General features: G+C 39.3%; 1 protein-coding gene across 1 annotated transcript; it reads right to left on the bottom strand.

The window, feature by feature from the left end:
• Nucleotides 1–366: 366 nt before the first annotated feature.
• On the bottom strand, nucleotides 367–26,854 carry ptpra (protein tyrosine phosphatase receptor type A). The gene is made up of 22 exons (XM_067504009.1): nucleotides 26,058–26,854; nucleotides 16,654–16,700; nucleotides 16,307–16,388; nucleotides 15,755–16,186; nucleotides 12,008–12,107; nucleotides 11,644–11,717; nucleotides 11,065–11,201; nucleotides 9,507–9,597; nucleotides 9,189–9,265; nucleotides 9,050–9,086; nucleotides 8,845–8,942; nucleotides 8,412–8,531; nucleotides 7,663–7,829; nucleotides 7,443–7,578; nucleotides 6,476–6,625; nucleotides 6,300–6,393; nucleotides 6,092–6,168; nucleotides 5,841–5,975; nucleotides 5,461–5,586; nucleotides 5,121–5,272; nucleotides 4,543–4,678; nucleotides 367–3,824 (listed from the first exon to the last, which is right to left on the bottom strand). Exons 2-22 carry the CDS (start codon nucleotides 16,672–16,674, stop codon nucleotides 3,750–3,752), a joined length of 2,517 nt encoding a protein of 838 aa, XP_067360110.1. The 5' UTR covers nucleotides 16,675–16,700; nucleotides 26,058–26,854; the 3' UTR covers nucleotides 367–3,749.
• Nucleotides 26,855–27,226: the final 372 nt, after the last annotated feature.

Genomic DNA, 27,226 nt, shown 5'->3' with positions numbered 1-27,226 from the left:
TTTTTGATGTCATTTCGTAACAGTTTTTAGCCCCAATAATAATGCATCCATTTACTTATGTGGGTGGTGATTTTAGATTGTTTAAACACAAATCCTGTTTTTATAAATCTTTTGTTGGTAGATGTGGAATTATCACTACTCATGATTGGATCTGTACATTATTATGAATTAGGAACTGATCAGTGTAAACCGCACATTCATATTTATTTGTGGGGGGTGAAGAACCTGATTAAAAATACTTCAAGCAAAACTTAACTCAACAGAGCAAAACCTAAGAGTCCAACTTGATCCATAAGGAAATGTGTAAATTGAAAGGAGCAAAAACAATGTTTTAAAATAATTATAAATTAATACTGACGAATGGTAAAATCTCAAGCACTTTATTAGGGTTGAACAGTATCTTGTTTAGAAAGGCCATTTGGCTTTATATAATTATATATAATTTTATCATATATATAATTATATATACATATATTCAAATATTGAATAACAAAACACTAGAAACAAACAGGCAAATTAAAATATAGGATTCGCTTAAGACAATATACCAAATTGAAAATGGCCAAAACTAAACATCTCTAACACATTTCAAAATGGTCCCAATACAGTTCAATATACATCTTTCTTAGAAAAAAAAAAGGAAGAGGGGGAAAAGTCAAACAAGCAAGGAAGCAGACAGGAATGAAATATAAATAACCTTACATTATGTACAAAAGGGGATTGGGCAGTGAAAGAATGGATCAAGGACAAAGTGAAAGAGGTAAAGGAAGTGGTAAGTGGACAGCAGTAAGCAGTGTTGGATAGGGGACATGTAAAGAGGTGGACAGAAGGGGGACATGGAGACATATTTTAATTTTATGGTGCATTCAAAATGCTATACTGAGGAAAACGTTCAGGGCTAAAGCAAATAAGGGACAACTAGTTTAATGTGGTGATAATATATGGAAGATGCAACTATATCTGTTGTGGACCAAACGTATGGATTATTGTTCACATTCAGGTACCCACAATTGATTACTTGTCATGGATCCCACATTTAATTGATATGGAATGAATCGAAGCTCTTAAACCAAGATGGAATTTAATCAAAAAGTGACTTAAATGTTAGTCTGTTATACATAGTCAAGGAGTCTACAAAAAAAAATAAAAAATAAAACACTGACCCAGTCTTCATTTTGTCCCTATTGATTGATCATACAAAGAGATTTGTCAATGGTCAGATGGAATTTGGGAAAATGGAAAAGAACCTTGAGGACCACATATTGAAGGTAAAAGTTGAGAATTTTTTTCTTTCAAAAAGCTACCAGTGAGGCACTTTTTCACTACAAAAATCTACATATTGGGTTTTACTATGTGTTGGCACAGTGTCGCATTTAGTTTTCAAACTATATGTAATTTACAAAATTCAGAACAGCCAAACACAAAAAGTCTCTTCTTTTCTATAAGTCACAACGTAAATAAATGAACAAATGGCACCTAACTAATAGTGCGGGCACTTGTGATGCTTTGGAATGAAACAAGACCTGAAATGACAATGCGCACACAGCTTTCAGTGACTGGTCGATAAAAGATATCTGCTACTTTAAGTCCCTGCAGGAGCTTTGAGACCTGACACACTATATTCCAATATCAGGGTCAAATAATTTTTCTGACATTTTGGTTCTGTAGTTTTAAGGGGTTTTTCTTTTGGTGCAAATAATGCAGCAGTGTTCAAACTATTAACACAAAACACCCTTCCTGAAAATTCAGCATGTATTTTATTACGCCCACAATGAATTTTATTTGATTGTGTTGCTTCCTATAATTACATATGGGAGTGTTAGTGTAATTTAGACCTGCTAGTGTGATGTAAATTATGTACAAGTAATTTTGAGATTTTAAGATAAAATACATGAAAAAAAAAAGAGAATGTTTGAAAAACTTTAAAAGAATATTAATATGTTAAAATCTGAGTTATGCATCATTTCTAAATGCTCCTCTGGTGGGAGATAAAACCACTTATCATGATTCTGCTTTAGAAATACACTCTAGATAAATTTGTTCAATTTGTGAATTTAAACAATTCTGGTATCAATAATTTCCTGAGCTGACCGAGTTTAAATTAGGACTGACACGTAGCCCTGCGGTTAGCTGACATCATTCATATTTTATTACAATCATAAAGGGCATGGCCTCAATTGTGACCTCATCTTTAAAAAAAAAGGAATGAAATTCACTATAGTTCAAGTCTGAGTGTCCTCACAGGACAGTTAGGAAAAAACAAATCAATGGTACACTTCCACTATTAAAAGTAACAATGTATCCATGACAACGTCACCAACAGCATCTGAATGAAAAGAAAATATTCCTTGACATCAGTGTTCATGGTGTATAATAAAGGGAATCATTCTTTCAAAGTGCGACATCACAGCGAAGCAAAAGGAAGGCTGATATATATATAAAAAAGAATTAATGAATTCAGGCAAAGGATACCCAAAGAGAGGAGAAATTATGAATACAAGCTACTACAAATACTGATGTGTGTCTGTAAATAAGAAAAAAAATATGCTGGGTATATAAAATGTGTTGATTTCTAACGCAATAACAGTAATGGGTTGTCAACATGGTCAGCATTACTGCTGATACTGTAACAGTAATAATTACTTATTGAAAAGCTTTTTCCAATTTGACTAATCCTTTATATATTAACTGTATAGGGGCAAGAAAATTATGTATTTTCAGTTCAGGGATATGCTCGTGCCAACCCTTAAAGAGTAAAAAAAGCTTTCTTGTTCTGAATATACAAGTGTGGTTGGTAGAGCTTCTAAGACTCCAGAGCTGCACAATCCGGTGAGTGAAGGACTTTGGCACGTGGTGGACAAAACACAGTGACATAAAACACTGTGTCCTCTCTGCCAGCTTATGCTCCAGTTCACACAAACACACACATGTACATATGCTCAAAAAAATGGCTCCTGGGATCAAGTGTGTATATTTGTGTGTCAACCTGAGAGTTTGAGCTACATTGCAGAAATTCTGATCTCTAATCGTTATCTAAGTGCCTTGAAAAATGTTTTGTCATGTAGTTTTCTACATTTACAATCACAGACTGTGAACAGTTTGTGATTGTAAATGTAGAAAAACTCTGCTACCATTCACAAAACACTACAGCATGGCTCAGGAAAAGCCAAACGTGTTTTAATTCGCTGTCCCTATAAAGTTAAAAACAAACAAAAAAACAACAACAAAAAACAAACAAAAAAGATAAATCAAAAAACTTCTTTCCGTTGACTCTGGATGTTTTTACAATAGCCTCCAAAGCATTTGATTTATATTCATATATATTTATATATATATATATATATATATATATACTAATAAAATACATTACAGGTGCCACCCGAAAAATCCAAACTGTGTCTGAAACCAACGTAATAAAATGCAACACAGTAATTATATGTACATATGATGTGGGTGGATGGGAAGCAAACAGTGGTGACGGGCTGTATTAACAAGACTAATATTACAAAATTCTCAAGAAGGCATCTCAGTTATCTTATCTATTTTACTGCACCGCCCTATCTTTTAGACAGAGACCTCTGTTCCCTTTTCCTTGGGGACGTTTATCCCATCCAAAGATCAGGTCTTAAAGAGTCTTAAAAAAAATCCATCAGTTGGGAATATGCAGTTTTATGCAGGGTAATGTATGTGTTCCGGTGCATGCATTTGCATGAAGTGTGTGTGGACATCTATCCACCCATGGCAGGTCCCTACTTGAAGTTGGCATAGTCAGAAAAGGCATCTATATACTCCTGGACCACTTTGTAGCAGAACTCGTACTGCTCCTGAGGAGGGAGAAACAGCTGTGTCATTTGGGAAAACTACAAAAGTAGTAAAGTAACACAAAGTTTACTTTAATTTACAAATGTTAGTGTCTGGAGTATAACATCTTAATCTCAAGAACTGAAGTCACTGACATTATATGTGATCTAATTGTGGGTTTGCACACCCATATTTCCTTTTATATTGTGCATATGGTAAGGAATAACACTGGAAGCAGATGTGCAACAATAACAAAACAGTAAGGCTTATTCAAACTAGTTACATAAAAAAGACATATAATGTGTCAAACAGTGAGCTTTAGAGGTGACAGAGATTCAGACAGAATTAGGGCTGCTGTTCCATTTGTCCAGTCTTGATGGTAACTAACTGGCAGCTAACTGGCTTCAATTTTCTGGAATGTGGGATATTTAGCAAATGCTGAATAATTCCTCTAACCTGGCAAACATACTCTGGTGGAATCTGGTGTCTACATCTGTTGCTTCCAAAGTGACCACTTACTGACATTAATCCTAAGTTTTTTATTTTTATTATTAAAAAAACATTTAATTTTATTAAAAGTCACTAGAGAAGTTCTCATACCATTTCTATGTACATTTGTAAAATCTTTTAGTCTTTGAGACCAAATGTGAAGAATTTTTCTACTACATCCCTTACAAAGACAAACCAATAAAACATCATGACAACGTAATGTTTAAAGTGCTGTATCAAAAGGACCCTCACCAGTGTCTGCACCATGTGGGGTCTCTGCAGTCTGAGGCTCTTGACTGTCTGAAAGACATCCAGGATGCCTTCTGCCTTCACCCTTTCCAAGACTGTGCTCAATGCACAAAAAGTCCCTGTTCGGCCAGCACCAGCACTGTAAACAAGCATACCGCTATATGTAAAAACATACATAATCAATCTGCACAGTGCAGTAAACATGCAGGAATCACACACACAAAAACACTGAATTTGTCTGTTTAAGAGACACCTTAGAGCAGTTAAATGCCACATGGAAGAATAATAGAGTTGTGGTTTCTTTCTGTGATTTAATAGTACTACTCTTAAAAGCAAGTTTACAATTCCCTGTATGAACTTCCCTTTGACCATGAGGTAGTTTCATAGGCCCATACTGTAAAGATTTGATACATGGATCATTTTTTCAGATGGCTGGAAAACATTGGCGCTTTAACATGGCTTTATTTCTCTAACTTTCTAATAATTACGTCCCCATTTCCTCCCAACTTTTAAATTAAATTAAATACAATTTCAAATGGCAACATACAGAGTGAAGACGGGAAGGTGTGTGTGTGTCTTACCTGCAGTGGACAGTGATGGGGTGGTTACCAGACTGCTGCTGTTGTTTCTGCACTGCAGCAATCAAATTGATCATGCCTTTTCCATCAGTGGGGATACCCACCTCTGGCCAGCCATGGAAATGGAACTGACGCACCGCTCGAGCCTTGTTCTCCTGGAAAGATGGATGAGGGCAAAAAGAAGAGATTAAGATATATTTTATAGGTAGTATTGCAAATATTGCTGTTGGTATATAATCAGTATTAACTATTGAGGACTTTAAAGTCACAGTATTAATAAATACAATTATTTGTTTGTTACAATAAAATGTCTGGTTTGTTTATAGCTGGAGTCCTTTGTTACCCTATTGTTGGTGACCAGGAGGTCCCGCACCGTGTAGCTCTCACACTCCTCCTCCCTTTTAAGCTCAATGGAGATGTCCCCATAAACCACGACTCCATCACTTGGCCAATACTGAGCACATTTTTCCTGCGTGACACAAAATGGAGACAACTTTTCATGGATGAATAACATTCTGTTATCTAAATCTCTGAATTGTCATTGCTGCTGTGTGCATGCAAGGCATCCAAGTTACATTCTTCAAATTAACATGTTACACAAAACGGGTGGCACCCAGCGAGCACGGAGCAACTGATCTAATATCAATATTTTATTTTAGTCTGTTATTGAACGGATACTGAACACTACTGACTGTATCGGCACACATGCACAAAGATTCACACCTGTCCCCTCTCCTCCAGCTCAGTGAGCATGACTATGGAGCAGCTTCTCCACTCCCAGATCATCCTCCAGAAGTCCTCCATGGTGTGCTGCAGGGGGCCCTGGCTCGCCATGTACGAATCCTTCTGACGGTAGCCCTGTAACCACATGAACAGAAAGGGAAAGGAGAAAAAAAAAAAAAAAGACTTAAATCACCTGATCACGTTTGCATGAATAAAATGATCCACTCTGATCCAGGTGTTTTTACACTCACGTCAATGAAAGAGGCATTGACATAGTCAGTGTTCTCCTCTCCTCGCTTGACTGGAATGATGACTCTGTTAAACTCATCTGTCAGGAGAAGCATTAACCTCAATTGAAGAAAACAGTCCACACTGGGAGTATTCAGTAATACTACAATTTCATCATGTGTAGGTACAATTGTACTGCAAACAGCTAACATCTATAACTGCATAACTTACATGGAATGATCTGTAGGACTCTGTTCTTTTTCATGTTGGCAGGCAGGTTGCCAGTCCTCATCTTGTCATTTTGAATCTTGATGGACGTCAGTTTCTAGAAATTATGTGGTTCAAATATTAACATATGGACTCCAGTTATCCAAATATCTACTGAAGAATACCACAAATCAACAGACCTTGAATTCAGCCTCCAGACCACTGCAGCCAGCTCCAGGTGAGGGGGCGTAGAGTTTGGCCAAGTGGGACTCTAAAGAAGTCACCTCCAGCTCTGTGTCTCCGTAAAGATAGTGCTCTAACAACGCCTGGAAGATGAACACATACTGCATCTGTGGGGTAGTGGGGGAAAGGGAGAGAGAGAGAGAGAGAGAGAGAGAGAGAGAGAGAGAAATAGAGGGAGAGGGGGAGATAAAAAATTCACCGTATCAAAGAAGAGTACAGCTGGACTGCATTTTTAAACATTTCCTCTTCTGCATTAAATCAATTAAAAAAAAAAAAAACCTTCTTTTTGCTCTTTCTTGTACTTGCATCTCATGAAATGTAAACACTCTTCTGAGAGCACTTTGCTTTGATGTTTTCTCCTTGACTTAGATTTTTGCTAGGCATGTACCTCACTTGTAAGTCACTTTGGATAAATGCATCTGCTAAATGACTAATTGTAAAATGTAAATGCATTAAATGCTACAATATGAATGATAATACCCAGCATTGCACACAATATCATATAAACTACTCTTTTATGTGGGTTTTGCATATACAAGCTTGTGTGTATGTCTCTGACAGTAAACTGCAATAAATTATCTCCAACATATTAAATTTCGGCGCCTCATTCTGCTGTGGATCCTCTTGTTTAAAACCAAAATACATTATTACTACTGATGTTACATTTCTGTTTTGTTTGTGTCTTAAAATTTCTTCATTTACTCTCACCCACTTCCTCTGAAAGTGGGGAGGGCAGATCTCTGCATGTGAAGCCTGCCGGAATGCTTCTCCTAAATTAGTAGCATTTCTTTTTTTTTTTTCCCAATTTAAACTCAGATTTTGCAACTTAAACTGATATGTGTGATATCAACTGTGATATCAATTTGAAAACAATTAGTTGAAAGACTGAATTCCTTGTCAGTAGTGAGGCAACACTGGACTTACATCAGTCTGGACCATCTGACATCGCTGAGCTCTGATCCTGGTGACAAAGCCAAACACATCCACCTTCCTCTCTGCAATCATCATGTCCAACATGGCATCGATCACAATGAAGGTACCTGTTCGCCCCACACCGGCACTGACAAGAGAAATTACATATTGTGAGCTGTGCTGCATGGGCTCAAATATGCAAGAATATTAGTGTGGGCTTTCATTAACTTACCTACAATGGACCACAATGGGCCCAGCATACTGCGGGTTGCAGGCTTTGACTTTCTTGAGGAACTTGAGCATGCCAATAGGGGTGAAGGGCACACCAAAGTCTGGCCAGCTGGTGAAGTGAAACTGTGTGACAAGTCTCTGAGGCTTCTTCCCAGACACATCTCCCACCTGGGACACAAAAACCAGTTTGAGATAAAACTTACTTGGGCATGTATTGAGGTGAATTAGTACAAAAGAGTTTGTATCTGTGGTGAGTATTTTTTTTACTTTTTGAATAACACATTGAAGAATCACTAAAGAAAAGAAATAAACATTAGTAATAATGAGACTTCCTCATTACATCCTTCCTTTCATCTTTAAAGCATTTCCAGAGCTGCCAACCGTGAAGGAAGTCTTGGAATACCACCGTATGCTGAAAACATTGTCAGCCACCAAAAACAGGCATAGCACATGCTATATCCAGTTCTACAGCACAGCTGTTTAGAGTGGACAGTATATATGTCAGAGTATGTCAGAGTTGATAAGGGGACACCAGGCACCATGGATGTGTGAGTCCTATAAATTTAAAGGGGTTACTGCAAAAGCAAGGTCAACCGTGACATTTACACCTTGCACAAAAGGTTTAACTGGCTTTTTGCATACTTTAGAGTGACCAATTATACCTTGATATTAAAATGCATAGCTGAAAATAGGTCTGCATTTCAGGGCAAAAAACAAAAATTACCCTCACTAATAAAAAATGTACTGTACCTGCTGGATGCAAAACTTGCGGATGGTGTAGTCCACCAGAACCATTGTGTCTTCTACTGACACTCGGATGTTCCCATATGTCCAACAGCCCTGGTCCGGCCAGTACTGGGCACACTTACACTGAAACAGAAAGCGATTTAACGCACACACAAAGGAATAAAAGCCTCACTTCAATTCAAGTCAAAGTCATGATTTAGTGAATAGTTATGCTTTTCCTGCCTGCCACATGATGATTCACATGATGGTTTGAGAGGAACATTATTTAACTTGACACACAAAATGTTTTTTTTCCTGTTAAAAACATTTTAAGCTGGAAACTACAGAACTAGAGCTTGAAGGTGATGAAGAGTGATTTTAAAGAGGATTATACCATACAATCATTCCTATTTCTTGACAAGCATTAACACACTCCTCCTTTCTGCACCTCTCCTACCTCTTTTCTCTCTTTAAGGTTGGTCACCATGACAATGGTGGCTGTGTTCTGCTCCCAGATCATACGCCAGAAGTCATTTACTGTTTCCTCTTTTGGTCCTGAGAGTCCAAGATGGGTACAGATATCATGAGGACAAATAGTGTGAGAATCAAGTAGTGTTTGCATTAAATGAACAGAATAACTCATATGCAGCAACAAGTCTTACCTTGCGCTGCAATAAACTTATTCTTCTCTTGATAACCCTTGAAAAAAGAAAATGGGTCAAAAGAGGTGTAAGGATGAGGCAAATTAAGAGTTCCCACTTAGGGCAGAAATGTTACTAAATATTCTGCAATAATACAAACATTTATAAAGGAGGCATTGATGAAATCAGAGTCAGGGACTCCCTCCAGAGATGAGAGATGTACCCTGGAGTGATCGTCTGAAACAAAAGCCACAAGACATATAGAAAAAAAGCAAATGAAGATGAGCAGAAGCATGGTGAGAGAGAGAATTTTAATGACACATGGTATATGACAAATCTTCCTGACCACTGAAGCGTATCTTACTAAAATACTAGATAACTGTCTGACCTCTACTATTATTGTACTGATAAATGCTAATAAATGGTTTGGTACACGGAGCTCTGCTTTATTAATGTCAATGTCAGTGTTGTTGCTTACATGGCAGGATGTTGACATATCTGTTCTTTTCTTTATTTTCTTCCTTGGAAGCAGCATCACACGATGCCTGGATAGGGCAGACTGGCAGCGCCTAAAAATGACAAATAATAAGTAAATAAATCAGATGCGCAGCAGTTTCAATTCCCTCAGTGTAACTCTGCACATCATTTCCTGTTTGCTCCATCTGTGTCTGATGTAATCACCTGAAATGTATTTGTGTGAATGTGCTGCAGCAACAGTCTGACAAACACAATGACAATTGATATCAGACATGTCGATAATATCTCATGCTTCTCGACTTTGCAGATGTTTGGGCTGTGAATAAGTTTCATTTTAAATTATGTACATATTGACAACCAACAGAACCCATTATGTCCAAACCAACCTCACTATAACATAGGTTGTCCTATTTATGACATTTGCCCCCAACCTTTTCATCCCTGACATACCCCACATCCCCATCAAGTTAGCCTAATACTTGTCATGTCCCAAATGTGTAAATTTAATTTAAATATAAGGTGGGTGTCCAGTGGGGTCCATCCCCTTACTTATTTGGAAATAGAGAAGAAATATTATTTCATTAACATTTAATGCAAAATTAGCTAGTACAAATGTTCCTTTATCAGGAATTAAAGTTAATTTTTAATGAACTAATCAAAGGGTATGCACACTTTTGTACTGTAATATTTTCATTATGTTACTATAACTTTTTTATATACTACATTTCTATTACTTTTGGTGATGACAGAAACTTTGTACAAGCCTTTTGTAGCTACTCTGTGTTGGCCTGCAAACTTCCATGCCCTCTATACCGCAACTTGTGTCTTTGGGTTACAACTGGCTCAGGTCAGTGGTAAGTGTGTGTTGTGCAGTCCGCCTACTAGAGCTGGTAACTTACTGTTATTGTCACTAAAAATTTACCAAATTTCAGCATCACAAATTTTTTGATTTGCATTTCTTCCTCTATACAAAAAAATTCATCCATCCATCTATCATGTTAACCACTTATCCTGTTCAGGCTCATGAGGGCTGGAGCCTATTATTGGACGAGAAGCAGGGTAGAGTTGCAGCCCATCTCAGGGCCAACTAAGAGAGACATACAGACAAGCATTTATGTGCACAATCACACCTATGGACAATTTAGATTCACCAATTAGCCTACCGTAACATGCACGTCTTTAGACTGTGGGACCGAACCAGAGTGCCCGAAGGAAGCCAACGCCAGCATGGGGAGAACATGCAAACCACACACAAAAAGGCAGCAGCTGGCTAATTAATTAGTTAATTTAATAGGCGACGTTTTGGGTGTGAGGCGACAGCGCTAACCACTATAACATTGTGCTGCCCTGTATGCATAAATATGAATAAAAGTTTTCTAATAAGCTTCGCTCCATACTTTCTACATAACCCTCAGTAACAGAAGCATTTCCTGGGCCAAAGGTAGCCCTGGCTGAGAATCACTTGTTTAGGCTACAGGGAAATGGGTTCAAGGTAAGTAAGTGTTAGGCTGAGTGTATTATACATATTGACAGAGGATGGGTGCTTGAGTGTGCCATACATTGAACTCCTCCCTGAAGAGCTTGTTGTCATCAGCCATGCGACGGTTCATTTCTTCCTCTAACTTGTCGACAGGAAGCGGTGGGTACTTCCTGTTTGTGCTGGGTGAACGAGCCAGTAGTGGGACACTTTGGAGTTCTACACCAGCAAGTAGGCAGGGAGGAGGCAATGTTGAGGAGAGTAGGAGGGAAGGCACAGGTGGGGTGACACAGGTGGAGAAAAAGTCAGGTAAGAACACCATCTTCACATCAACTAACACAGACTTCATCATTCACAGTCTTTCCTACAGATGACCACCAGGGGGTGATGTAACTTAAGGTTATAGCATGATGGAGAGAACTGCAGCCCTGTTGGATTAAGTAATCACCGTGAACAAAAGCCTTCTACACTCAGCCCTTGAATGTTATCAGTTAGAAAAGCAAGATCAATAAAGGTTTATCAAAAAAACTCACGACAAGTTTGGTCAGACTCGCTGTACATGTTTACTGTAATGACCCAAAGCAAATGTGTGATTGTTCAGTGAGTATCATATCTGTCAAGAAATACAAAACAAACACTAATGCATATATTGTTTTTTTACCTGTATCATCTGATCTACCATTGGCTAGTCTGAAGGAGTTTGAGTGGCTTCCTGCCTGTTTGTACTTTTTAAACCTGTAAATCAACAAAGACCAGTATTAATACACACAGACACACTGTATCTCTCTCTCCCAAACTCTGTCTCACACACACACACACACACACACACACACACACACACACACACACACACACACACACACACACACACACACACACACACACACACACACACACACACACACACACACACACACGTAGAATGCCAATCAGAAGTTGCCACGGTAACGGCAGCACCTTGGGTCTCCACTGCAGGTTTCTGCCTTAGAGTTATATAAAGAACATCATAACAGCATATCACCAACCGGAGCATGTAGAGAATGATGATGATGAAGATGATGACCAGCAGGGAAGACAAGGCCACCATCACGGCTATGATTGGCATGTCATCCGTCTGGTGGTTGTCTGCATCAGACAGAAAAAAAGTAAGCATAAATAATTTGGTGAAAAAAAGATGTTTTTATACCCCAAGAGTATGTCAGTGTTTTAGTTTTTATTTTGAAAACCACCAAATATACACAGAATAACATTTTTTTTAATACAGTTGCTGAAACAAATAAAACAATAGCTCAGCAATTAGGTGGAAGCACAAATAAAAAACTGACACAAGACATGTCTATACTGTCACTATGAAGCTGCAGTTAGCAGCTGATTTTATTAGCAGACCAGAAACAGTTCTGTCCGGTGGTTAAGATTAAATAGTAAAGAAATTTTTCTCTACATTTCTACAGTTTACACTATGTTAAGCTAATGGGCCCTTAGCAAATTCTTATATCTGCCTATCATGGTGGAACTGAGCTTCTCAACACAGGAGAAGTATTCATAGAAGATAGTTTTAGCAAATAATTTACTCATATTCACTTGAATTCCACTAAACCTTTAATAGACTGGTTGGTTGTTTAATGTTAGTAAAAAGTTATTTCATACATTATAGATTTCCAGCGCAGTGGTAGGATATGCACAAAAAAGATGCAAAAGTCATAGGGTGAGCTCCAGCCTGTATTGGTTCTTTCTTTAGTGGCTGCCCACGTTAATATTTCAGTGGCTTTCAGAAAATAAATAAATGAGAGTTCAACTACCTATTATTTGGATTGAGCTGATATATCACATTTTAACTGAGGGTTGACCAGCAGCTTCTATAACCGGTTACATCCAAAATGACAGCAGACACAGATAATGACAAAAAAATAACGTTTAAGATGTGTGAAGGCAAAAAGGTTTGAAACAGGCTGCATTCAAATAGGCTTAACCATTAAATGCACCAAAAATATCTATTACATACATACATACATACATACTGTAGACTGCAATAGCTGACCAACTTGTATATGTTACCACCATGCACATGAATTAGTGGTGGAAGGCAATGCTATAGTTGTCCTGTTGACCTTTCACTGCTGCAGTTAGAACAAAAGACATGACATTTGCTCGAACAACAGCAGGAGTTTAGTGCACAAAAAAGGCTGCCATTTGTGCGCTGATGACCACTCAGTAAGACACATTAGACCACAACAAAATAGATTTTTCTGGGGTGGTGACACTGCAATGACAAAATCAGCTGATCTGTGGTGGAAATTTAAAGACCAATGCAAATGTTATAGATGAGGCCTGGTGGATTAGTGGTAGAGCATTGGGTTGGGATGCAAAAGGCCATGGGTTCGAATCCCACGCCCCCAGGTGTGGCCCTGCCGAGCCACCAAGGGTCACCTTGGGGGAGGTTCCCAAGCCCGTATTAAAAAAAAAATGGGAGGGTTGCAGCAGGAAGGGCATCCGACAAAAAACAAAACAAAAACAAAAATCAACGTGCGGAGCATGTTCTGTGTGCTGTTGACACCCCTGAAGGAACAAGCCAAAAAGCCCTTTAACAAATGTTATAGACAAAGACATCTTCCAAAGAATGCTTCATTTGACACAATGCACCATATGAGTTTTCTGAGAGAAGTAGTTTGGGCGTCACCTACATATTTTTCCAGTTTCGCAGACAGTTCCCAGGACTTTTCAGTGTTCCCTGGGACAATGTGTACATTGAACAGTTCAGGAACACAACAGGCTCTGGGTATCATGTGGAACTGACCCAACCTTGATGGATCTAATGCCATCTAGAAATGCTCATAGCTCTCCACACAAGGCCCACAGACAGCCAGAGGGAGACAATGGAGCAATTATGTAACACCTAATGAGCCCAAAGTGATTATGCTATATAATAGACATACCGTTTAGAGCAGTGCAGGCACATCTGTTGCATTTGTTGTTAGTCAGAGTATGATGCGGTCAGCAATGCTACAGCTTTCCCCTTACATATTTTTGTGTAATGGTTGAAATTCTTTATTATATCTATAATCCTGTTACTATACTTAAACAAACCAGTGCCATATGACAGCGATTTGCGTATTTTTATATAATGACATCATATGAATAATTAATCTAAAGGAAAAGGATAAGGGGTCTCATGTTTCACCTACAAGGATATTAGCAGAATGGCCAGCGAATACACTCAAAGCTGCTGAAACACTGAACCACACTCGAACGTTCAAGTATTATCTTTAAAATATATTTTAAAAAAAGCATTTTTGGAAAATATAAAGCAGATACCTAGAATCTCCCATTAACACTATTCACTTTAAAAATAAAAAAGATTTTTGGCAGTGTCTGGGGTCATCTAATGATTTTGGTGGATGACTTGTCAAATGCAGGTATGTCACATCAGGATATTTCCAGCACTGCTACAAGGGGATATAGAAGCAAAAAAATGTTCCAACAGTTTAAAATATTAAAGGTCGACTCTTGACCAGAAAGCTCATTCGATGGTTCTTTCTAGCTGTTGCTAAGGCTTTGTCAGCCAGTAACAACACACAAATAAGAGGAACAAAAGCAAAAACACACTGACCCGACAAAGTCATAGTGTTTCTTTTTCTACCTTGGACAACAAATACAGGTTTGGATGCACATTAGGTCATAAGAAAGAAGAAATAAGGACACTTTGAAGGCATCCCAGTCTTCTTATAGTGTGCTTTAATAAAATTTAGAGAGATAAATTCAGCTAAGCAGTTCCTAACACAAACTATTAGTATAAGATTTGTGGTGCAAAGCACAAAGCTACCAAAATATTCACAAAAACTACATTCCTGTACAAAAAATCCCATCATGAGACCATCTGCAAATTTCTGGCTACTGTACTATGTACAGGCTCTGGACCAAACTGAAATGACACCCCTCACCTCTTTTATTGGCTGTGAATAGCAGAGGTGGATGAGACAACGCTAACTTGTTCCATTCAGCTGCAGGTTTTATGCACATACTGACTGAGTGGCTGAGAAAAGCCTGTGGTACAAGTAGGTGTTTTTCCACATGATAAAATGAGTCACAGCTAAGCGTATCTTGTTGATTCATGGCATTGTGGTGTATTTGCGCAACTGTTGTTCGAGGACCTGTCATCTCTGCGTTTACATTAGATTTGTCCTTGTGTGACTGTTGAAATGTGCTGCATGATACTGAAGTCAGAACCCACATCCTCAAGGCCAATGTCTTAAAGTGCATAATTACTTTAATAAAGTGATGCGAGGTTGATTCATATGTTTTTTATAACCACCTGGGTAACACTTTATTAAAAATGTTTTTTTTTCCTACCAGTTACCAGTTAACACTAAAAATCAACTAGTTAAACAATCACTTTTGAATCATGTGATAATTGCCTGAGTTCTCATATTTCTTGTCCCATTTGATGTTTTCTTATTTCCAGATTTAGCTCAGTTCATATGTTTTTTGGTCTTTTCGACTTATCCAGAAAGTTCGGAGTCAACACAGTGGATCATTTATCCGCATGGTGATTTGGTACAGTTTTTATGCTCTTCCTGACGCAAGCCTCCCCAATTTCTGTCGGGCTTGGGAGCGGCGCTGCGTAGCTGGGGATGGGGATGGGCTGTTGTGGGGTTCAGTGCCTATAGCTCAATTCTTGAGTACAACCTTATTACTGAGGTAGTACAACCCGTATTTTAATGACCGTTTTCAGTATACTTACATGAAATCTGCCCTGCACATGTACTAGTACTCACCCTGTGGGCTGGAGTCAGAGGTAAAGTCCATTCCATGTTGTGTGGAGGTCTCCGTCCCTATTTCACTGTAATCACTGTAAGTCTCTGAAGTTGGCATGTCTGTAGCTGTGGCTGTGGTTTCATTCCCCACCACTGGTGGGCTGGGAGTAGTTGGGGGATTGGTGTTAGATGGTGACTCAAGGCCACCAGTTGTATATTGATTTAGTAAAGGACCCTGCGAAGTGGTACTGGGAGCAGCAGGCTGTACGTCCCCATCTCTAGCTGGGCTCATTGTTATGTAGGTGGTGGTTGTCGGTGTTGTTGTTGTTGTTGGAGGTGGTGGTGTTACTGTCGCCACTGGTATGACTGCGGCAATGGGCGTAATGGGTGGGCCTATGTGAGCGGCTGTGTGTGCAACTGTGAAGTTGAGAGAGGCAGTGACATTTGGAGGAGCTGGAACGAAGAAAATAGGAGAAGGTCAAGTCAGGTAATCCACAGTTTTGCACTGTGCACCTTTAAAATTAAGAAGGTGAGTGAATAGATGCATTTAATTTAAGTGGACAAGGGTCATACTTGTCGTGGGGACATGGTCCTGGGCTAAGGCCCCAAGGGCTAGACAGAGAAGCAGGAGCAGGGGACACACACCCATTCTGCCCTAGATGAAGACAAACAAAAAGGGACAAGAAGATATTAGTCAAAACCAACCTCAAATCTCATTGAAATTAATAAAAAGCGCTAAATTCTAAAATGTTTTAAACAAAGACTGGAGGTTTATGGCTTTTAAATCCCCCTAATATATATAATTTCTTTATAATCTTCCAGCCTAATCCCACAGGCTCTTTTCTGGAACATAATACTATTAAATTTAAAAGGGAATATACACATAATGTTACCCTGTGTGTGTGTTAAATGTTGTTTACCTGAGGAACCGAAGTTGGCATCAAACACTCATTCGCACACTGTGATCCTAGAAAGCAAACAGAAGACTTTATCATTTTCTTGTAGTAAAACCACTTTGAAAATCGCTTTTTTCCTTAAACTTGCTCTTTACCGTGGGCCTGCAAGTGTAAGGCTGAAAAATGTAATAAAACAGCTAGCTGATCTATTCAGAGGCAAATGTGTGAACATGGCACGCTGAGTTTGGAGCTTATTCAAAGACATCACAATGGGCTTGAAGGAATTGGAATAAAAATTAAAAATAGAAGAAAGTCAGTAAGAAAATAAAAACCAAATAACTTTCATCCCTGGCATATTGAAATTTAGCTTCATATGTTTCCAAACTCCTTACAACAGAGTTTCATCATAAAATCTGTTTTGTCAAAATGAAATTTGTATGTGACTGAGTATTAATCACCCAGGGCATAACTGAATTAGTGCAGTGCCAGTGAATCACCAATTAGGAGACTCTTCACCCATTGATAAGTGGATGATCGAATGGAGGAGAGACTCTGGCTGACAGTCAGCCTTGTGTAATCCCAGGGGCAACAAGGCTCTTGTTTCCCTGACTGAGTTGCGATAATCCCTGGATCTAATCCCGTGGTCCTGACCCTGGGATAATCCAGCACGTCTGCCTGTTTACAGAGATACTTCATCGCTGCAGTCAAACACTGCAGCGCTACCACACACACAAACTGTTGCTTTACATCACAGATTATTACATCAGTAGGCAGAGGATACATTGGGTGCTAAAAGCTCTAATACTGCCAGTTGCCTAGAACTGAGCCCATTTATTGCAGCTCTTAAATTCTGGTTTAAGCGCTGTTTGGCTGTGACTGCAGCCAGAAATGGGCCATGATGAGCAAGTGATGTGGTCAATGAGGACACTATTAACCTACAAATCCAATTGTTCCTCTAACTCTCTCTCTCTGTCAGCCATCTATGCATATATTTAGCCAGAAAACAAGTTAAACTCTATTTTAGTACGATAACAAAAGTTATTTGCCTATGAAACTTCTTTCTTATAAAAACAGAATGGTCTTGCATCAAAATATCTATGTAAATTAGGGCTGGCCAATTTATTTTGATTATGAATTAAGCTGGATATTACTTGATCCTTAAAAAAAAAAATCATCATGCATTATAGTTTCTCGTAGTTTGTCCAACAGTCCAAAAATTTCAGTTTAAAAATCTTTGAATATTCAGATTTAAGAAGCTTGAAACCTAAAATTTTGCCATTTATCAAATATAACTTCCTATTTGTCTGAACAGACAGTTCAAAAAACAAAAGGATATTTCATTTGTGTGCAAAATTTTGTTTCCAAAAAAATGTCGAAATTGATCAATTAAAATCTAAATAGTTGCAGGTTTTCTTTGCTTTGCAGCTCTGTGTATGACTCAAATAGCCTTTGCATGCTTAGTTCTATTTACGGTTATCTCATATGATGCAGGTACATCAGTGTCCTGGGCAAGCAGTGGTTTCCATTCATAAACATGTATTTGAGTGGCAACTGTGTGCCAAAGCATATGAGCAACATGGACTATTACTAGACTGTGTTGTTGTACCTACAGCTTGTTAGTAAAACCATAAATCAAAGTGCATTCTGCTCATTTCCTCTCCTGTCTCTCCATATAAACAAAACAAATCCCCTGCTACCGCAAAAACCACATCACAACCCTACACCCCGACCCTCTGTCCTCCCTTTCAGTACTCATTTAAAGCAGTGACTCAGCTTTCATGGAGCGGCTTTGCCACTGGTTCTATTCAGTTTGAGTTTACGGTATACTGCATGTTGTATTAGGCCAAACTGGATTTAACAGACAAGGTTTACTAATGGATATGTTCCTATCAACAAGCTTTTTTTAATGAAGCATGACTCATTGTTTAATGTGTATGGTCCAGTGAAGCAGGATGATGAGCTGCTGTGTTGGTGAAAATGATAAAAGCCAGTCCTGGTGCCAACTTTCACTTCACAGATGCTGCAGGAGCCCGACAGGTTTTTATCTAGAGACAGTGTTAAAGTCCCAGGAGTACAGCTCCCCAGAGATGAACCATAATGCAGTTTGGCATCCTGAGAAAGAGCACTCTTTCAGTGAGTATGTGTGTAAATGCATGAGATTCTTTTGTCACACCTGTGTGTTCGTAGGGGACGTCATTTGGGCAAGTGCCTCATTGTGTGACTTAGGTTTTGTGTTGTCGGTGCTCTCTCTGAAAAGATGTAAAGGGGGAGTAAGTTGGTCCAATTCACATTCTAATGATGATGACTGCAGAAAACATCAAAAATAGTGCCGTCAAACTATATTTGTTTGTGTACTTACATCAACTATACATATTTAATAAGTGTCAGATTTATTGCCCTGAACTTGCTTTAATTTGTTGCTACATTTACTGACCAAACAATTTCTTGATGAACAGCTTCCTATTACAACACTTTTGTTTACATCACATCCTTCGCCTAAAAAGATCAAATACCACTACGTACATCTATTGATTTCATCTCATGTTTCAGAAACAGATACAATTGATAAAGCACTATTCACCTAAATGTCTTTCCAGCAGTGTTATCGCACTATTTCCCTGCCGAGGAAACATGCATTTTCCCTGTATTAGTATATGAAACTAATACTCAAAAGGTAGTCATGCAGCTCATGCTCTCCTGAGTTTGAGCTTCTGTTGTGCAACCATATGAAATTTGTTCAGACAAGGCAGAGTACTTATTGCCAGACCTTTACACCAGTCACTATAAGGATGAGCTGCCCAGTGGTAGAAAAAACTAAAAACACCACCGTTTCAGAGTAGAACAAGTAACAAAAATCAATATTTTTACTTGAGGGAATAACACACACACACACACACACACACACACACACACTAGTATGAGGATATTTGCTTAACGTTTTACAGAAATCAAAAATGACCCAAACAAACAAACAAATAAATAAAGTAAGAACCTACTTCATTGGCTGGAATGACACTGGGATAAAAAGCACTGAGCACCAACAATTAATACCTGCTGAGTACTGAAGTGTCCCCATAGCATTGAGCATTAGAAAGAATAAAGCACAGAGACCAGATATACCGTAAATACTTGGTCAGCTTTCTTATTCTGTGGTCATTTACATATAAAGCCTACAAAATTATGACTATAGATCATATAAATGGTCTGCGCTTATATAGCACTTTTCTCCCTTTCTGTACTCAAAGCGCTTTGCACTGCTTCTCATTCCCGCAATCGCACTCACAATCACACACAATCTCACACCGATGCGGTAGCTGCTATGGGGCTCACCAGGAGCACCTAATTTGGCGTTCAGTGTCTTGGTCAAGGCCACTTCGACATGTGACCGGAAGACCTGGGGATCGAACCAACAACAGTGGGAGGTGTGGACGACCACTCTCCCTCCTGTGCCACAGTTGCAGGAGGTAGACAATCATAGGCACAAGATCTTCAGTTAATGCTGGTACTCTGAGCATGTTGGCAAAGTTTATCAAAAATCATTTATATAGCCCTTAACTATAATATCAGTAAAGTTATTTTTGATCTGTAACTACCACAATTCAGGTATTATCAGTGATGGTGAAGTTTACAAATGTACAGTAGAGCTTGAAAGTTTTGCAAACCTTATTCCAGCCCTTGCTGCTTATATTTCTTTTGCTTTAACCATTCTTTGATAGAACAACCTGTGTGTTTAGGTTTGCCATCTTGTTGCGGGACCCACTTTCTGTTGAACTTTAGTTCAGCAATGGATACCATCATATTATCCTGTGCAATTTTCTTGTACAACTCAGGATTCACAGCTCCCATCAGTGATGGCAAGCTGTCCTTGTCCAGAGGCAGCAAAGCAGACCTTAAAAGTATATGTTAAAACCTAATTATGTTTAAGATCATATTTGTGTAGAAATAGAATAAAATAAAACTCAATACTCTAGGTCGGCTGTTTAGGTGTCCAGAAAAATCATAAACCAGGACAAATTGTAAACCATTTAAAGTGGTAACCATACTAACTATCACACTGCATTAGCAGCAGTGAGCTCTACTGGGGTAATTAACCGAACTTAAAACTTGCAACTACTCCTAAAAAGTTTCCTTTTTTGCAGCATTTAATATGGCAAAACATCATAGTTTGGCAAAATTATCCAATGTGTGCCAATATTAGGGAAAATGAGCTTGTCACAATAGACGGGTAGTGGATTGGGCAAATATTGAGAAAGGGTATTCTATTTTATTGTTCATAAATTAAACTGTTGGGAAAGAGAGAATATGCTATACATCTTTAAAGGTTGCATACAGTAGGCTGCTTTAACTGCTATTATGATTGTATTTGTAATGAACTGATTGATAACATAAGGCATCTTTAGTACGTTTAGGATAATGAGGCCTGGACATCTTGCCAAAAGTTTCAGAGATACACAACAATATAAAGAATAATGAAATAAGAAAAAGGATGTTCAAATACAGAGACATGTTTAAAAATACAGCAATCTATTCAACTCTTGCCATAGTTATTTATGACAACACACTGCAGTTGTGCTAATATTGTGCAGAGCCTAATCCTTAATGTGCATGCAAGTGCTGAACCCAACCAACTAATGAAGACAGTTGCCTCTGTGGCTGCGGCCAACTGCCGACCTCATAGCAGTGCAATCACACAGTTGTGAAAGGGCTGGGCTGTTCCCATGCCATTTCATTCACGCAGTGAAAAGAACACTTATAGGTGGAATATAAAGGAAGTCCAATTACATCTCCATGACAACCAAAGGCCAACCGTAAGATCAATGCAAGGTAGTCATTTAACATGGAGAGCTCCCACTCAAGTCTGGATTTCACTGATGCTTTTGTATTTACCTGTGACCTTGGGTGAAGTAATAAGTATCTTTTCCGACTGCACGGAGATGAATTAATGAATAGCCAAACACTGAGGCAGGATTTTTTAAACATATTCTCTTAGGGGAAGAAAATACTTAATTCTGAGTTGCTGTCATTTCTGCAGCTTATTTTGTTGTTGTTTTTTCAAATCTTTCAACAAAATACAACTACAGAAATGCTATGAATATTATGTTTAGTATTATTCTTAAAATTAACCAATCTAATTAATAATTCACAGTGGATAACCGGAGGCAAACGAGTGAGCTGGAAACCCAAGACATACAAATCCCACAGGCCTTGGCGACCTGACACCAGCGGTGGTGGTCAAGGTCTATACCAGTCATGCAGACATTATTTCCCACTGGCTTTCTGAAAGGCATCCTGCTTCACTAGTCGCTGCAGTGCCAGATAATGCTCGTCTGTCTGTCTCCATTCATGGCATATTAATACTGTTTCTATGTCTTGGGAAGGGGGGTGGGGGGTGGGGGTCTGGGGCAACAGGAATACTGTGAATGCTTCTCTTCACAGGAGACTTAAGTGGGCCTAACTCAGGGCCGCTAGGATTCTTGCTGCAGACAGACCACAGATTATACGTCCCCATTGCCACATACAACAGCCACAATCCTCTGGACTTCCCTTTCTGAGGGATACTACTCCCTGCTAGTGTGGTTTCTGTTCCTGTTGGCTTCATTCATAAACTGGCAAGTTGATGAAAAGATGAAGAGAAGTATGGGATTACTATTCTGGCTAATAATATGGGTGAGAGTGACCACTGTGTCTGTTATTAAGCCAGTAATGATGATTTGGTTCCATCAGGCTGGAAGGATCAAGAAAACTCACTTGTCTCAAAGAGTGAAAGTGGTGAACCTCTGCTCTGTGTCTGCTCCATTGTGGGGTTTCTGACAGAGCATGCCAGGGGCCTCTCAAGCTTTCCCACATTGGACACAGAGAGGATGTGAAGGCGCAAAGCATGGCCTCCCCACAGAAGCCACTGTGACCTTGAAGTGTGGTGTGAGGGGCCAAATGGGCAGCTACAGTGCCACAACAAAACCAGACCTGCTTTCACTGGTGCCATTTGAAATTTAAACGCCAAGGCTGATTTCTATAGCCAGCATACAACTAAGATATCAGAATTCTATACTTTTCTGTATTATTCAAAAGGTATTAAGAATTCTCAGTTTAGTTATAATTTTGACATTTTGGGAAATGTATAAATTGAGCATTAAAAGGTTATTAACAGGAACAGTGAGAAACATTTAAATAAAGTATTATGACATTAGTACTGACACATGGATGTCATAACAACATTTATTTCAGTGGTGTAATATTCGGATAAGAGTAAGTATTTTGCAACATTTTTTAAAAAAAGGGGGTTTTGGCAAATGTTACTTAAGTAGAGGTAAATAAGTCTTATATGCTAAATTAAAGTACTCAATACAAAAAAAAGTACACCTGTGAGATTTTTTTATATATTTTATTTATTAATGAATGATTCTCTCTGATATCAAAAGCCCATTTTACTGTTGTAGTTGACAGAGGTGCATCACATTTCTATTGGTTTTATAGAGATTTAGCTGGTTCAATGTATAGCAATGATGTATTTATGTCCTTTTTTATATAAAATCTTATAACTGAAAAACTATGTAAATGTACTGTATTTAATTCTGAATTGTAATAGTGAAAATATGCAAACTGATTCAGCCCTACAGTACATGCAGCAGGAAAGCAGATGGATCTCCCTGAATAACTTTTAGGCTTTGCTTTAGTCATTCTGTAACAATGGAAACCTAAGCTTCTCATATCTGTTGTGACCATCGTCTCCACAGCGCTTGTCCCCTCCTCTTCCTCTGAAAGATAAGAAGCTTAACCAAGATGAAGAGACAATGATCTGAGACCTAACTTAGCAGTAGTGGATCTCCAAAATCACTTTCGTGGTCTGGACATTTTTAAGTTGAACACTGAAAGACTAGGCATGTTTATGTGGTCTCTGGTCATTTTTTCACAGCAGGGCAAGAAAGGTCCTAAAAGCTTGAAGGCTGATGCCAAGTACAAATATAAATATTTATAACTACGACTCTCAACTGGTTCTGAATCTGAACTAAGTTTGACCTTGACCGTGAAGGCATTATTTTAAAAACAGTACATTAAATATTTTCAATAACAAGGCCAGAATACAATAGTGTGACATGACTGAATGCTTCATTTTTCCACATATTTTCAGGTTTTCCTTTAACAACAACAGGGCGTAATATGGATTATAGGTCCATGAATCAGTGACATTAACACAGCTGTTGAGAGTTGCTGCACACCCACCAAAGTATTAATGCATATCTAGGTACAGGTGCAGCGTAGTGTGATTTTACTGATATACTGATTTCTGCCAAACCATATGCGCCCTATATCCACAGCTCAAAAACAATGTGCTAAAATAAACTCTTTGACTGGATCACACAAGAGCTTACAAAAGAAACTTCTAACATATGCAAAATACTTCTAAAATATAAAGTGACACCTGGTATTTGAAGTCCATGGAAATTAAATAAACTAGCATCCCTAACCATCCCAGTTGTGGTCAACCAGAAACATCAATTATGCCACATCAAGGGGATGTAAAATAAAGATTTACTCAATACTCTGAAGGCATTACATAATTACTACTTTGCATCTCCAGAAGGAGAGAACAAAGCTGGAGGAGTCCTGATGAAGTCTTCCCTGTCAGGCGAGATGTTTGATTTATGATCTGTTAGTCCTCAAAAAAGTTCACGCCCTGTACTGTGAAATAAATGACATTGAGGTCAAAACCTATAGCTGTAATCAGGCACCATAATGCTTCAAAATCCTCTAAATGTAGCTGTGTTTATTCTGTCAGAGACTGAATTACAGTGCTCTTCCACAGCAAAGCATGTAGGCCTACAGGTGGAAACAAAAATATACCTCTTGCCCCACCCAAACAGCCAACTCACATTGTCGTGTCAGCACCCTGAAATTGTGAAATTTCACAACATGGAGGCAGTTTCAAAGATCCACCCATTGAAACTTCAAGCCAAGTCCCCACAAGGTGAATTGATGCTATACTTTCGACGTATTTTTAGAAACTAGGGCAACGTGAGAAGTGTGGTGTGATGATCACTCAAGCTCTTGTGCTAAAACCCTTTCAGGATCCCAAGACAGAAATAACCATGTTTTCTCAAAATAGGTTTAAGATATGGACAAAGTGAGAGAGCGAGGTGATAACAGCTCCCTCGTTCCCTGTCCCAACATTTCAGAGCTGCCTGACGGCCATGCTTTTTGGCCAAAAGGTGGATGTGTCCAGGCCTGACAAACAAAGGTCAGGGCAGGGAACCCAGTTAATTCACACTGTGAAGAGACTGCAGAGGGATGGTGCTAACATGACATAATGAGCTCAGTGAAGTGGAAAGCGTGAGGTATGGTGGATATGTTCTGCAGTTCAGTGAATCAGTCCAGATGTGATGAGTCAAGCTGCAGACAGACACAGGAGAGATTTTTTTTTCTGGCAGATATGACAAGCTGGGCTCTACCAAGCCTCCTCAGCCACTCTTCTCTTGTCTGACCTCTAAGTAAATTCCATTTTCCCTGGTGCATGGTTCCTGTAGTTGATGTTTGGCTGATATGAAGCTGCAACTATTGGATTCACTCCTATTCTTCCTAGTTTCCCATGACAAACAGCCATTAAGTGGAATACTAATCTGTTTTAATGAGGTGAGACACCACAACTTACAAGGCAAGTGAAAGCAAAGTAGTAGGCTACTTAAAATAAATACCCACAGGACTAAAATGGTATGTTCGGTTACACCCAACAGAAAGAGAGGAGAATATTAAATCATTACAGAAAAAATTAAAACTTTGGGAGAGGTTGTAAAAGACTCAAACAACTCAATGTGTGGGAGCTGCAGAAGAAGCACAAAGAGCTGCTGTGATTTGACAGCCCATACATGTTAATGTTAGGGCGACCTAATTCCTGTTGTGGATCTCATGCAGGCCCCCTGCTCCTCCACCCACCCATCCAGCTAAGCAGCTCCCCACCCTCTCTGAACGTGTAATAACAAAGCGCTGATCAATAAAGTGTACTTTCCAGTGGGACAGGACAAAGCTGGACCCCCTTTTTGTTCCAGTGCCAGACCGGCAACATCTGTGTTGGTACAACAAGCCGAGCTCCAACCACTGACTTCGTAAACGCTGTCGCACTCACCGAGAAGCCCCCCTTTTCTTGAGAGCCCCCTTCACCAAAATTTCCCTCCCTGCCTCCGAGCTACTTCTGAAATATTCCGGCGCTACGAGGAGGTTTACAACAAGTAAACGCAGTCACGCTCCGGGCACAAGCCTGGGTACACATCCACGCGGAGACACCCCCCAGGTCCAGTGCACCGCGGGGCTCCATGCGGGGGATAAAGTGCTTGTTTGTGGGTGACACAGTGTTACAGCGAGAGGAAACATGCTGCTACAGCTACATTGTAACAAGTGTGATTCGGGCTTTGCGCAACAAAAACAAGAAAACTCACCACAACTCCTGCAGCGCCCAGAGAAAACCCGAGAGAGAGGGAGAGGGGAGAGAAAACAACGCCACAACAATTTCTCCTCTTTTCCCCTTCCACGCTTTTCAACCCGGTCCCAGTCTCCACACCCCAGGAACCGAGAGTGTGAGCGGGGTGGGTGGGGGGGGGACCTGGGTGATAGCACAGGAGTGAAGCACGATCTGGGACACACTCGCCACACTCCGCAGTCAGTTTCTCTGCTAAATCCTGCCACGGGAGGCTCCTTCTGCCGATCCTGGATTCGCCCTAACGTGTACTGCTTTCAGTCGCGACTTTTTCGTCCTTCCAGAATGTTAAATCCCACTGTTATCCGCTGTATCCGGGCGCGTCGGCCGACTATTCTAGTCCGCCATGTTGTGTGTCTGTCTGCAGAGGAAGAATGGGAAGCGAGCAGCGAATTCCCAGGCCAGGCCCCGTCTCTTCCCCGCTCCCTTTCTGCAAAGCCGACAGCGACTCCTGCTGGCGGGCCTCGGGTTTACAGCGCTTCTCACGCTCAGGGCCGTGGACCTCCGAAGGGTCCAACGAAGGGGCTTCACTGCCCTTCACATTTTGAGGAGCTTCGGCTTGAATATTTCCTTTTTATGCTCCTTTACACTCCACTACATTTCAAAAGGAAATTTAAGCCTATTTAGAAATTTAGACCATAATCATATTTAACGTTTTAGATTGAGATTAAAATAGTTTACACAGTTTCAGCAGTGAAAATTAGATTCACCTCAGCCAACTTCAACATGAAATATTAACGCTTTAATAATGACACATTAATTTAATAATATAATACAGCCAAGGGGCATTTGCAATTGAGTTTTTACTTTTGAAACTATTGCACTTTTATTTTTGGAAATGCTGAGTGCAGAACTGTTAGCAGTAAGCTACTTTAATGGGACTTTGCACCTTTTACTGAAAAGTGAAATAAAATTTGCTGAAGATGCTTAAGGGTCCATAGTAACATTATCATTACATTTTCATTTGTAGAATGGGAGATAAAGTTGATTACGGAATTATTGTAATCATAAAAAAAAAACAAAAAAAACGATTACTTGTTCTGGAGAATCACGTCAAACAAAATGATTTACTGAATGGTAAACTGATAGAATATTAATAGGAAATAGATTAATCACAAATGTGCTTATGTA

Source organism: Channa argus, chromosome 5 (assembly GCF_033026475.1).
Source record: "Channa argus isolate prfri chromosome 5, Channa argus male v1.0, whole genome shotgun sequence".
Classification (NCBI taxonomy): Eukaryota; Metazoa; Chordata; class Actinopteri; order Anabantiformes; family Channidae; genus Channa; species Channa argus.
This window is presented reverse-complemented; position numbering and strand designations above follow the sequence as displayed.